We start from the raw sequence: 12,308 nt of genomic DNA, 5'->3' as shown, positions 1-12,308 counted from the left end.
TAGCTTTTCAGTTCAATTCAAAGGAGCTTTATTGGCATGAGAAAACATACGTTTACATTGCCAAAGCAAGTGTTACAAATAAAAACTGTTGAAAATGGGGAACATGTATACAGTTGGAGGGAGTACAGCTTTGTGTAAACAGAGCTATGTTGCATTGTGACATTTTATATATTATACATACAGGGTATAAAGGGCATTTCACTGTGACAGTAAATGCATGGTAACTATTTACTATATCTGCATTTTATGTATTACATATGAACTTATTGTAAGTCATTTGCTAAATGTCAAAATTGTAAATTGATTTGTTTACATATAAACCTTTTGATAATTTCCTGGCTATGATTTTAGATGATGAGTCGACGATGAAGAGCCTACTTCTTCATTGCCACATCGTAGTTGTCCAAGGACAAGGATAGGTAAAGAACAAAAACCTTTTTTATGTAAAGCAGACTTAGCACCAGACACATGCTCACATAGACATCAAAGGGGGCTGGAGCCCCTGCCCTTTTATCCATCTGTAAAAAGTGCCCTCTCCAGACCATGAATGCTGTTTTTACATAATTACTATATATATATGTTTATATATATATATGTGTGTGTGGTAAGCAGTGAAGTGCATAGAATGTTAGAGAATTTCTAAAACAGCCTTTTGATGAAAATATTAGGCCCCCAACCTCCACCCATTCTGCTGTGACGCGTTGTGAGCTTGGAGGTGTAATATTTTTCATGTATTTTATAGTAATTATGTATTTGTATGATTTACAGATCGACCATAGGCTTGTGTACGTGGTAGGGGTGCAGAGTTCAGCAGACTCGGTGGAGCCCTTCCGGAGGAGCCTGGCTGTAGTGAAACAGAATGGAGCCCCAGGCCCTGTGCAGGCTGAATGAAAAGCTAGGTCATTCACTTGCGACCTTACAGCCCACCCCCCGTAAAACTAGACAATCATTTGTACTGTACTTCAACCTAAAAATTGTGAGATAAAGAGAACCCTGAAAGCTGAAGCAGGATTCAGGCTGAATCTCATGTCACTGTGTCAATGTTCTGCTCTGCTCTTACTGCTCTTACACACTAAAAGTGTGTAAAAAAACACTTTTTCTTGTTTTTATTTTTTTGAATTTGTTTGTAAACAACCACTGATCATAGGTGTGATGTTACTGAAGCCAACAATAAAAGGCTAAAGAGAGATTTCTGCCTGAAAATGTCTTCTTCACAAAAATGCATTTTTCTCAGCTTTATGTTCTCAAAGAGCTGTTTTTAGGCCATATTCTGCAGCTTCTAGCTAATGGACAGAACATGATAAAAATGTCTACTTTGTTACAAAGTAGACATTCTATTCTTCGTTGCCATATCATTGTTGTCTTTATAGTCAAAACAGATTTTCTCCAGTAGGCCTTCAAAGATGAGCGACAATTCTCAATTTAGCTGGCGGTGGATTGAGCTTTTTGTTAAATTCTGTGGCAGTAAAAGAGTTAAGGTTAGGGTTGAGTTTAGGCACAGTTTTACTGATACACTCGGACTGAAACACCAGCAGAAAACACTTTTTTGTATGCACTGTCTCTAGTGACCTGTCCTGTGTGATTGACTTTATCTCTTATCAACTCCTCTCTCAGTTGTCCATACTCACAGGTAGCAGCCTCCCTCAACTGACTGTGTCACCCTTTCTTGTTTCTTATTTGTCACATAACAGGCTCAAATGTCGGAGCAGCAAGCTCTGTTCTGTTCCTGTTGTTTCAACAACAATCTAGGTTCTAGAAGCTACTACTGTTAGCCACACCACTCTACTGTGGCATGCTGGCTGTGCTGCTGCTGCTCAGCCACTCGGGAATGAATAGATGTTAATGAGCGCTGTTTTAGTACACCAAAACTGTTGCAATTTAGAGCCCTGATTATGGTTCTTTAAAACATTTATTTAGCACTTTTGAATGCCTACATAACATTAGGTTACTAAAGGGAAAAACAGTGCCCTCTATGTTTTTTTTTTTTTAGTGTTGAGAGTTCTTCACACTATTTGGTGATTTATTTTATTAATGTATTATTTTTAACGCTTTCGGCCCAAATCGGCGCAGAATATTTTGTCACATCCCTATGGTTGGGTACCGGTCAATCTATTTATTGGTATTGAACGCATGACGTCGGTACCATCGAGTATCGGTTCACGTAAAAACAAACAGTACCTTGCTTCGGTACTCTAACGCACCCCTGGCCGGTCGCATCTGTAACAATCTAAGTTGAATGACTGCTGTAGTAAACTTGCGTAGTTGTGTTACTGTGAAAATCGCCCACAACTGAAAATAGCCAATAATGTTATTATGATGATCCAACATCTATAATCTCTGTCTGTGACACTGTGTGAGCATCGTCACCTCTCCTCTCCCCATAGATCTGGCCACTAACGCTGTGGAGCAGAGCTCCTCTCCCATTAGCCTCTCCCCCTCTCCGCTCGCTGCTCTGCAGGCAGCAAAGGACTTTCACCCTTTCCGAGTTGAAAGCCTTTTTCTGTGTCATATAAAAAATGACAGTCCCGGGAGAGATGTGTAGTATGGTACATGTGTCTGTAGTTCCGAGTTTCGACCGTCTGGAAAAAGTAATTGTTCGGTTGAAACTTGAAACAAACTTTTTAAGCATGTTAGTTTCGCCAGCCACAGCCAGCGAGTCAGTCTGGCTGCCTCCGTGTCTGTGACTCTCCATGCTGGGCGTACACGTGCAGGTGCAGTAGTCGCGAACGTGCATTCACGTTCAATGGAGTTGCATTCAACAGTGCAATTGTTGATGTGAGGTTTAAGAATAAAGAGAATCAAGGTTTTATAGTCACCACTCACTACTCTACAGGGAGACAAAATACAATGTTGTGATCGAGGTGATAATAATAATAATAAGACTAGAAAAGAAAATTTATTTTAAAGAGTTGAGGGGTCCTTGGCCTGGAAAACATTGAAGACCCCTAGTCTATAGACCAGGGGTCTTCAACAGGGGGTCTGCGACCCCTAGGGGGTCCGCGGAGGTACTGCAGGGGGTCCATGAAATTATTGCTTAAAAAAAAAAAGATTTCTTTTTTTTTTTTTTTTCATTTTTCACATAAAAAATAAATCGTGATTCTATCCATTTTGAATAGCTTGAATACATGATTACTATGCAATTGACAGATTATTGATATTATTGACATTGGTTCTCAGTTAATAAGTAGTATGTTTAGAAATGGTAGTGGTACGACCCACCCTGCTCGCTGTAACTTGTACATGTTTAAAATAAAAAAGATGTCGTAGCCCCGACCCCCCACCCTACGAGGTGGTAGGGGGTGCCTGCTCCATCTCCCCATCAGTTTGGGGGTCCCCGGCCTGAAAACGTTGAAGACCCCTGCTATAGACCATAGGGGTGTAACAATACAACAGCGATACGATACGCATCACGATACGATAGTTGACGATACAACACATGGACGATATTGGTTCATTCATGGCAATACGATATGATTCGATTCAATGATTTAAAATCAATATCGTACTATTTAGCAAAGACATCTAAATCTGTGTGAAATGTGCGAATAGAGCAGGTTTTATAAGGTAAAAATCTATTATTATGGATATAAATAAGTAAACACTGTAATTCTTTAGCAAATAAATGGACAACACATTATGGACAAACCCGCACCTTGACATGAACACAAAGATTACACACATGTATCGATGGACCAAGAGTAGCTATATGGAATGGAAAAGTAATTAGACACCTCTTTTTCATTTTCCTCTTAAATTGTTAAATACAAATACTTAGTTTCCATACAATCGATTATTTTCATTGTAAAACGATACAATACGATATACAGATCCAAACGGTACAATATTGGTTTTTGCATATCGATATAGTAGATCATTGCAAATTAAAAACAATTTTTCGATTCAGTTACTATATCGTTACACCCCTAATAGACCATATTCACCTGGCGGCCATGTTTGAAATTTGCTAGATCGGGTGGCAACTGGGGTGGCTTTTCATTCACCATGTGAATATGGTCAATGGAAATATATAAAAAATGCGCTGGTGGAATTTCTATAGCCATGTTGAGCTCCAATCTGTGATTCCTGATGATGTAGCGGGAAGTGTTTTCCTTCTGTAAATAGATCTACAAGCTCACGTGTCGCAACTGTGAGCTTACATGTGCTATTTTGGTTTGATTACAATTTCCACATTGATCTCAAACCTTTACTAAAGTAATGTACATTTGAGGACTAATAAGAGTATTTGGGACATTTATAACTTTCACTCCGCTACATTTGACTCCACTACAGTACATTTCGGGGGGAGAAAAGGGGAAAAGTGCATTATGAATTGTCCTATTAACTCTTGCCGCTGTGACGCCCCCTGGGCTTATGTAGTACTAGTAAGACGCCACACAGCTCATCCGCACTGCCCGCGATGCAACACGAGCGATGAAATCTCATTAAAATACATTTGTTTCAATCAAGGTAAATAGGAGGTAGGGATATCACGTGACAATGGGGATACGCCATGTCCAGCCATGAAGCTCACCATGGGTGCCAGTATCGAGAGACTATCCACCGTTTCCTGTCTGGGAACCAAATCTCGCAATACAAGACAGAAATGATTATAATTTACTGTTATTATTATTATTTAATGATGCACTGTGCACATTGAAAAGCAAGTGATTGTAAAAATACCTTTGATATATTTTCTTTTATATTCCTGAACAGATTATATGACAAACGTCTCAGTCGTTCATAAATAGTGTTTCTTCCAGGTTTGTTCATGAGCTGATCTAGCCGGCTCCATCATTCTGGCACCCATAGGAGTGTCATGGCCGGTCCCGGCGGTCACATGGTTTCCCTTCCTTATATTTTAACTTCCTTGGTTTCAATGAGGACGTCCTCACCTACCGCGAGCAACAACGCATCATACCACAACGTCATTCACCCCTCCGGTTTTCGCTCGCAGAGCCTCTATTTCAGCGAGGTTTCGCGGCGATGTCCATAGAGGTAAATGGCCATGTCCCGCCCCCCCAACACTTTATATTATTATTTATTTATTTGATTGGTTCAGGCTACGTCGCAACGCAATGGCCGACACTCCATATGCGGACAGTATTACGCTGCACATCGCGTCGCTTGTAGAGGTGCACCAATACCGATATTGGATCGGTATCGGCCGCCGATATGAAGGTAATTAATGTTAATTAATTATATCGGATATCGACACAACGTCGCCGATCCAAGCCCCGATATAAATAATAATAATAATAATAAATATACAATATAATCACGCAATTGTAAGCCCATGAGGCCATGACCAAATGTTTTTAGCATATAATTATTAAATAAACATCCCAAAATTTTCTTTTGGATCTAACTTTTTTTTGTCGCTCCTCCACCCTTGTCTAACGAGACACGGCTTCGCTGCAGGCTGCACAGCAGGCACGTGCACACAGACATCAAAGGGGGCTTGAGCCCCTGCCCTTTTGTGTCTGTAAAAATTGCCCTCTTCAGACCATGAATGCATTTTTTTTACTATGGTACATGAATGCATTTTTTTTACTATGGTAAAAGAAATGCAAATGTCCCCCTTCCATACCATAACTACATTCAAGAGAATTGTCCACCAAAATGCCTTTTTAGAAATGTCAGCCCCTGCCTCTCTTTACATTATCTGCACTCCCTGCTGCTGCACAGCAAGATGGTCCTACTTATTATAACTCTATGCCTGAGACTCAGTAAACATTAGCTGCCTACCGAATACAGATGGTGCTGATTACCTTTGCAACGTAAGGATATATTCCATAATCCTGTGTCATTGTCGTCTAAAAAAAAGATGGAGAAAGAAAAAAAAAATCATCGTGTCACCAGGCTTTCCTGCGTCCAGACGGTCAGAAGGAGTTTTACTTTCACTTTCATAGACATAATGCTGTTATGCTGTTGCAAGCTATGCAGAAAAAGCCATCCTATGAATGTCTCTTTATTTTAGCCAGTTTCAAAGGAGAATCACCTCCCGTTTCTCTGTTGTTGAAAGTCAGTTCACTTTGCTTGATGTCGTCGTGTGTCTCCACACGCTGGATTAATTAATGCATGTCCAGGTGAAGCTCGTTAAAAGTCGTTATAGTCTCCTCCGATAGTTTCACAAAGTACATTAAGCAACAGAAATGTATTAAGTCCCTATACAGAGGTTTTACCCATGGGTTTTACAAGCCATGATAACAACCAGAGCAGGGGCATGAGGTAATAATTTTGCCCTTAAATATTTGAAAGGACCAGACTAGAGTCAGACTATTGTGAGGCAATCTGAGTTCCCAGAGGTTCTTTTTTTCGCCACTAGGGGGGCGAGAAGAACCTCTGGGCCAAAACTATGATATTCCTGGGCAGGAAGTTGTCCAGGCTCAGAATCTGAGCTGAGACAATACAGGAAGTAGAGCCCTGTGCAAACCTTCAAAACATTCAGAAAAGAAACCAACCAAAAACACTACAACAATATGCAGCCCATGTTTCAAGGAGAATCCTACCAGACTAATTGTGAGGTAAATGTCTCACCTTGGAAATGCAACCTTATTTATTTGAGCTTTTAAGACAATCCTTTTGCATTAAGATACGATTTTGCTTGTTAAAACAATATTTATTCAATAATAATATTATTAACAATAATATTTTAAATAAATCATCTGAAATGTAGCCTACACATAATTTAAAAATAAAGGTTTTGCTATAATCATGAAGCTCTAACAGTGACACAGACATAGCAGCAATGGCACAACATTATTGAAACATATATACAGTAGTATATTACTTTAAGTGAATGATCAGCTGGCATCAATATTATATCCATAATTAGACTGGGTTATTTCTTGAAGAATTTATATAAAAAGAGTTGCCATTGCATTTTTCACTCAGTTGCACTGAATGCACTCTGTTATTTGAACTGAAGCTATCCTACAATTAATAAATGGCTTAAAGGTGAAGCTTTTTTGCTATGTAGCCTACTGTAAATATCGGGTATCGTATCGGTTATCGGGAAATAGCCAAATTAATATATCGGATCGGATCGGAACTTAAAAAAACGGATCGGTGCACCTCTAGTCGCTTGCTCACGTGCAGTGCAGATGAGTTGTCAGCAGGGCGACATGCGACCTCGCCCGCCAATTCTTGGCCATCTGGCCAGTGATGTATATCGGACAAGTTACCCATATATGGAGATACCTGTACTGTATATAGTACATCCCTTTCATGCCTATACATGGAGATTCCTGTCTGAACCAGTCACACAGATATGGGCTGTCTTGCTCCATATATCGGCATTCCCATATATGAGTTTGATATGGGCTAAAAGTTCACCCCCAAAATGACTTTTTTTCTATAATCAATAATAATTTGTGGTATTTGTCTTATTTCTAAGACAAAAATTATATTTTAGTACATTTACCCCCATTGATTCCAGAAGGGGACCCAAATGCATTCGGGTCCCCATCCGGAATCAATGTGGGCACATTTATTGTTATCAAATTATTGTCTTAGGAATGCAACAAATATCAAAAGATATCATTGAACTCAAGTCTCCATGGTGTGAGTAATCAATAAGACACTCTCGAAGAAGGTCCAGTGGGACCGAAACGTCTGTCAAGTGAAATAAAGATGAGCAGTTGAGCAAGAGCAGAGTGTGGGATTTTTTGTTCATGAAATATCTTTTCATGATTTCCTCAGTATTCACTATCAAAGGCACCTGCACCTATCCAGTGGATGTGCGAATATTTCCCTTACATAGTGAGTAATCAATAGAAAGCCACACAGATATGGGCCATGCCTTGGCCATCGTCTTATGGTGCATTTTTTTTTTGCTTTGATGAAAGCAAGTCAGCGACATATGGTACTTTCTTCCTTGACAATGAGAGGCATTATTACTGAGATTTTTCTGAATATAAAAACATTTTATATTGCTAAAGCAAAATAAAAGGGAATCTTTTGGAAATAACTGAACTGAATCAAACCATGTTAAGCCTGCATACTAGTGGGTTTTAGATTTGTGTTTTAAGTTATTTGATTTTTAGACATTTTAGATTTTGAATTTAGATTTACAAAGAGTTCTATATTATAATCATCAACGTGATTGTGTTCAATGCCACTAGTTTTTTATTTATTTATTTATTTTTTTAACCTGTGATAATGGTGACAGCTAAATAAACAAAATATAAAACTTACCAATCAAGACATTTCCAGGCTTGATATCCCGGTGGAGAATTGGAGGTTTCTGATGATGGAGTATCTTTAAGCTGGTGAGAACTTGTTGTGCAATCACCTGTTCAGGAAATTCAATTCCTTTCTTAATGTATTCTTCTAGGTTGTATTCACATAACTGAAGAACAAGGTATCCAAAGTTCTCATCCTCTACAAAGTCCAAATATCGTAAAATGGAAGGATGATTAATAAGCTCCGGAAGACGTAACAAGTATTGTTCGTTCTTCAGCACACCATAGTTTGTTTTTGTCATTCTCTTCACTGCAGCTTCAGTGCCATCACTTTTTAACCCCAAGAAGACATCAGTTCCATGACCCTTTGCTATGCGGAATTCATCACCTTTCCCCATCACAACATGCCCAGCTTTGACTACTTTGTCAACCTCATGAGTGTTTGCAAGCTTCTCTAACTGTTGACTAAACCTTTTACTGGTTCTGTTCCATTCTCTTGGTGGTTGTTTTGATGGCTCTGTGTCACTTCCTGATTTTGTTTTGCTGAGCTGCTCATTTAGTTTCTTAAGCCTGTCTTTCATGTATCCATCCATTCCCATTCCTGCATGTATGATTACATCCTTAGGCACATGATCTATTACCTGCAGTTTTCTAAGCCTGTCTGTCAAGACTTCCTGACCACTCATTTGTGCAGACCTAATGACATCATCTGGCACATGATTTATTCCCTTTGATGTAAAGAGATTAGAGGTGTGTACAAATGGAAGGTTTGCCAATGTGGCATATGTGTACATTCTCACATCTTGGGGTTGTTTAGTTTCCACAAAGGGAACAATTGCTGTGCATATCTTGTTGATGAAGTCCTGATTCCAGTCATCATTGTCTTTAGTTTTCTGTGTGATCACATAGAGTGATATCAGAACTTCAGGTATCTCAAACCATTTGTTTCCCGGGGAAAGGAGTTCCAGCAGGTGGGGGATCAGAACCAGTGATGCCTCACTGGGTATCTCTTCCATTGTGTTCACAATATTTTGTAGAACTTTAACTATGGTTTCGGGAAAATAATCTATCATGTTTGGAAATTGTTTGGCCACATGTTCAATGTAGAAGTTCAGTTTGTTGTTGTCCTTCAGCCATTTAATACTCTGATTGTATTCTTTTGCTTCTGGTCCAACAGTATTAAACAGAATATCGATCAAGGTCAGGTGGTTCCGTGGATTCTCCTCCAGCATGTGACTATCAAACTCTTCAAAAACCTCTCTTGGTGATTTCTGGTCTAAAGCCATTAGCAGATCACGAAAAGACTTTATTTTGGAATCCATTTCCTCACCGCTGGATGCAAGCTCATCAATCAATTCACTAATTTTCTTATTAGTCTGGTTGCCCTGCGGGGCAACCAGACTAATGTTCTCTGCATTCTCAATCATCATCTCATGTAACCTTTTTCTCTAGGGGTTTTCCCATTGAAGTACTTTACTCGTCATATAAAGTAACCCTTCAGCCAATCAGACAATACCTTGATATTGTGATGTCATCCTTTCCCCCCTCCCTGATTGTCTCCCCATTAGAGTCATGGCAACCACACTTGCAATTTCCAATTGCGTCTTTCTAGTTGTAAATATGATGGTGTTGATCATGAGTAGTAGGGAGTGTATATATCAATGCACCAGCATCAATAAGGACTCTCATAACATCTTTCCTGTCATGGAGGACAGCAATGTGAAGTGGTGTCAACTTTGTTCTGGGATCCCCCAGATTTGTCCTTGCTCCTGCTTCAAGAAGTCAACTGGTGCTGAATCCGATTGACAGGCATAACACAGAGGAGTCTGTCCATCTACAGCCCTATTCTGGCTCCCTCTGTCAGAAGGAAGTCACAAATGTCCATCTTCTGACACAGCAGCTAAGAAGGGAGATACAGAACCCTCCAACTCTTTCTCTTTGCATGGGTAAAGAGTATTAATATCTTCCACTTTAAGTTATCTCTTGAGATTGTCCAGGTCATTGTTGATAAGGAGTTGTATTATAGGATGTGCCATTTCTTTGCTTCAGAAAATCTGTGGGGAGACAGAATTGTGAGGTCAATACACTACAACCACAGACTGTCAAGCATGGCTATAACAGTAGTTGCAAAAAACAAACAAACCAAAGAAAACATCAGGTTTTGTAAACCGACTTGGGGAGGCATAAGAGTCTTGTGTCCAGTGGAACAACAACAGTAGCATGAACGCAGCTGAGGGGGCTATTTTATGTATTCTTGCTATAGCAGGCACATTGGCGAGAGCCAACGCACACACCGTATAGCCTACTACAGTATATGTGTCTGGGTCTCAATGCTAATCTACAGAATGTTATCACTGTAGATCAGTGGTTCTCAAAGTAGGGTCTGGTGGCCCCCAGCTGGCCTCAGGTGTCCTTGAGGGAGTTCCAGCGGGTCCCCAACTAAATGATAGTTAAGAACCAAATGGACCCTTATTGGGTGTGAAACTCAGAGAGCTGAACACAAAGTTCATTGGTTACATGTTGTACACTCAGTTAAATTAACCCAGCAAGCACGTCAGGACCTGGACCAATCAGTGACGTATTCAGTGGGGCCAGATCACAGCCCATATGGGGATGATCTTAATGTCATTACCAGGACATCATATGGACTTTTTTGTTTAAACAGGATTATTGTTATTGTTTGTAATGTTAGTTGAAATATTAGCATATAAGGTTATATTCAGGGACATATCTAACAAGTTATGATATTTATCTGGCCTAGAATATGACCTGATTTCAACCATAGACTGTAGAAAAGTATGGCCGAAGCGAATATGGACGTCAGAAACACAGAACACCCCAGCAGCACGCAGCAGTGTCACACAAAGCATCTCCTGATATGGAATTATTGTCAAATCTGATGAATCCGATCATTTTCGTTGTGTACAGCAACTGGGTCCAATGGGGACGGGCCTCCATTCCGAAACACCCCCATTCCGAAACACCCCCATTCCGAAACACCACCATTCCGAAACCCTTCCATTCCGAAATTTTAGTTATTTTACTTTCACCCACCTCCACCCACTTAACCTCACCCACGTTCACCCCCCCACCCACCTCCAACCACTTTTCCCCTCCTCCACTCACTTCCTCCCACCTCCACCCACTTTCACTCACCTCCACCCACCCACCTCCACCAACTTTAACCCAGCCACCTCTACCCAATTTCACACAACTCCACCCACTTTTACCCCCCCCCCCCCCCCATGAAACTGCATATTCGGAATGGTGGTGTTTCTGATTTTCGGAATGGTGGGGTCTTATAGAACAATGGGAAACCCCACCATTCCGAATAATGGAAGTCAATCTTCGGAATGGTGGGGTTTCGGAATGGAGGTGTGTACCCGGTGTCAATAGGGATACTGGACATCTGGGCAGCTTGATGTAAAATGTGCTCTTTTGTCCAAAATATTAAGCAGTGTTTCCCTTATATGCATTAAGGAGTGGCGGGCCGCCGGCCCTTAAAATCTGGCCGCCGCTCTATGATATATATATATATGGTTTTTTTTTCAAGATTTTTTTTTTTTCAGAGGAATTATTTTCACAACAACATGACTCATGTTTAGAATACAGTTGTTCTCTCGGTTAGGTACGGCTTAGTATATTTCGTCTTTCTCTGGTGTTGTTGGTGTTACTTCCATGATGTTTTCAAACGTTTTCTTAAACTATACACTCATAACAAGAATAGGCCGCTCGAATGACTTTGTCTGAGCTAATATATTGTGTTTCTGTTATGTTTCCAATGGGACTACTGCAGTTCAGTGCAGCACTGGCTACTTCTGATACTCGCCGTTCGGGAAGCTGCTGTTCCAGACTATATAGCATTCGGAGATTGTGGAATAGTTGTCTGGCTACGCGAGACTAGGTACGGCTGGAAGGAGATTATAGCGCTCCTCTGCTACACTCATTGATTGGATGGAGAAACAACAGCTGTGCACCGAGTACAAACCCACTCGTAGCATCGCATAGGCACTGTTAGAGAAGTTTACTTGTTGTCCCATTCATCATTACAGCTTAGATGTACATTTCTCAAGATTCATTTAAAAACGTATTGATAATGATTTTAGAGTGGTGTAGTTTGTGGTT

The 12,308-nt window shown here is 40.3% G+C and overlaps 1 protein-coding gene across 1 annotated transcript in view; it reads right to left on the bottom strand.

The window, feature by feature from the left end:
- The window catches only part of LOC308298561 (serine/threonine-protein kinase/endoribonuclease IRE2-like), a 29,606-nt gene extending 21,101 nt beyond the window's left edge, over nt 1-8,505 (bottom strand). The window contains exon 1 of the mRNA XM_080742200.1: nt 8,197-8,505. Coding sequence (XP_080598326.1) covers nt 8,197-8,485 — 289 coding nt within the window. The 5' untranslated portion in view covers nt 8,486-8,505. The remainder of the gene's footprint in view (nt 1-8,196) is intronic.
- Nucleotides 8,506-12,308: the final 3,803 nt, after the last annotated feature.

This window comes from Nannobrachium achirus (assembly GCF_963921795.1).
Source record: "Nannobrachium achirus genome assembly, chromosome: 14".
Classification (NCBI taxonomy): domain Eukaryota; kingdom Metazoa; phylum Chordata; class Actinopteri; order Myctophiformes; family Myctophidae; genus Nannobrachium; species Nannobrachium achirus.
Note: the sequence above shows the minus strand (reverse complement) of the source record. Positions and strands in the feature narration are given on the sequence as shown.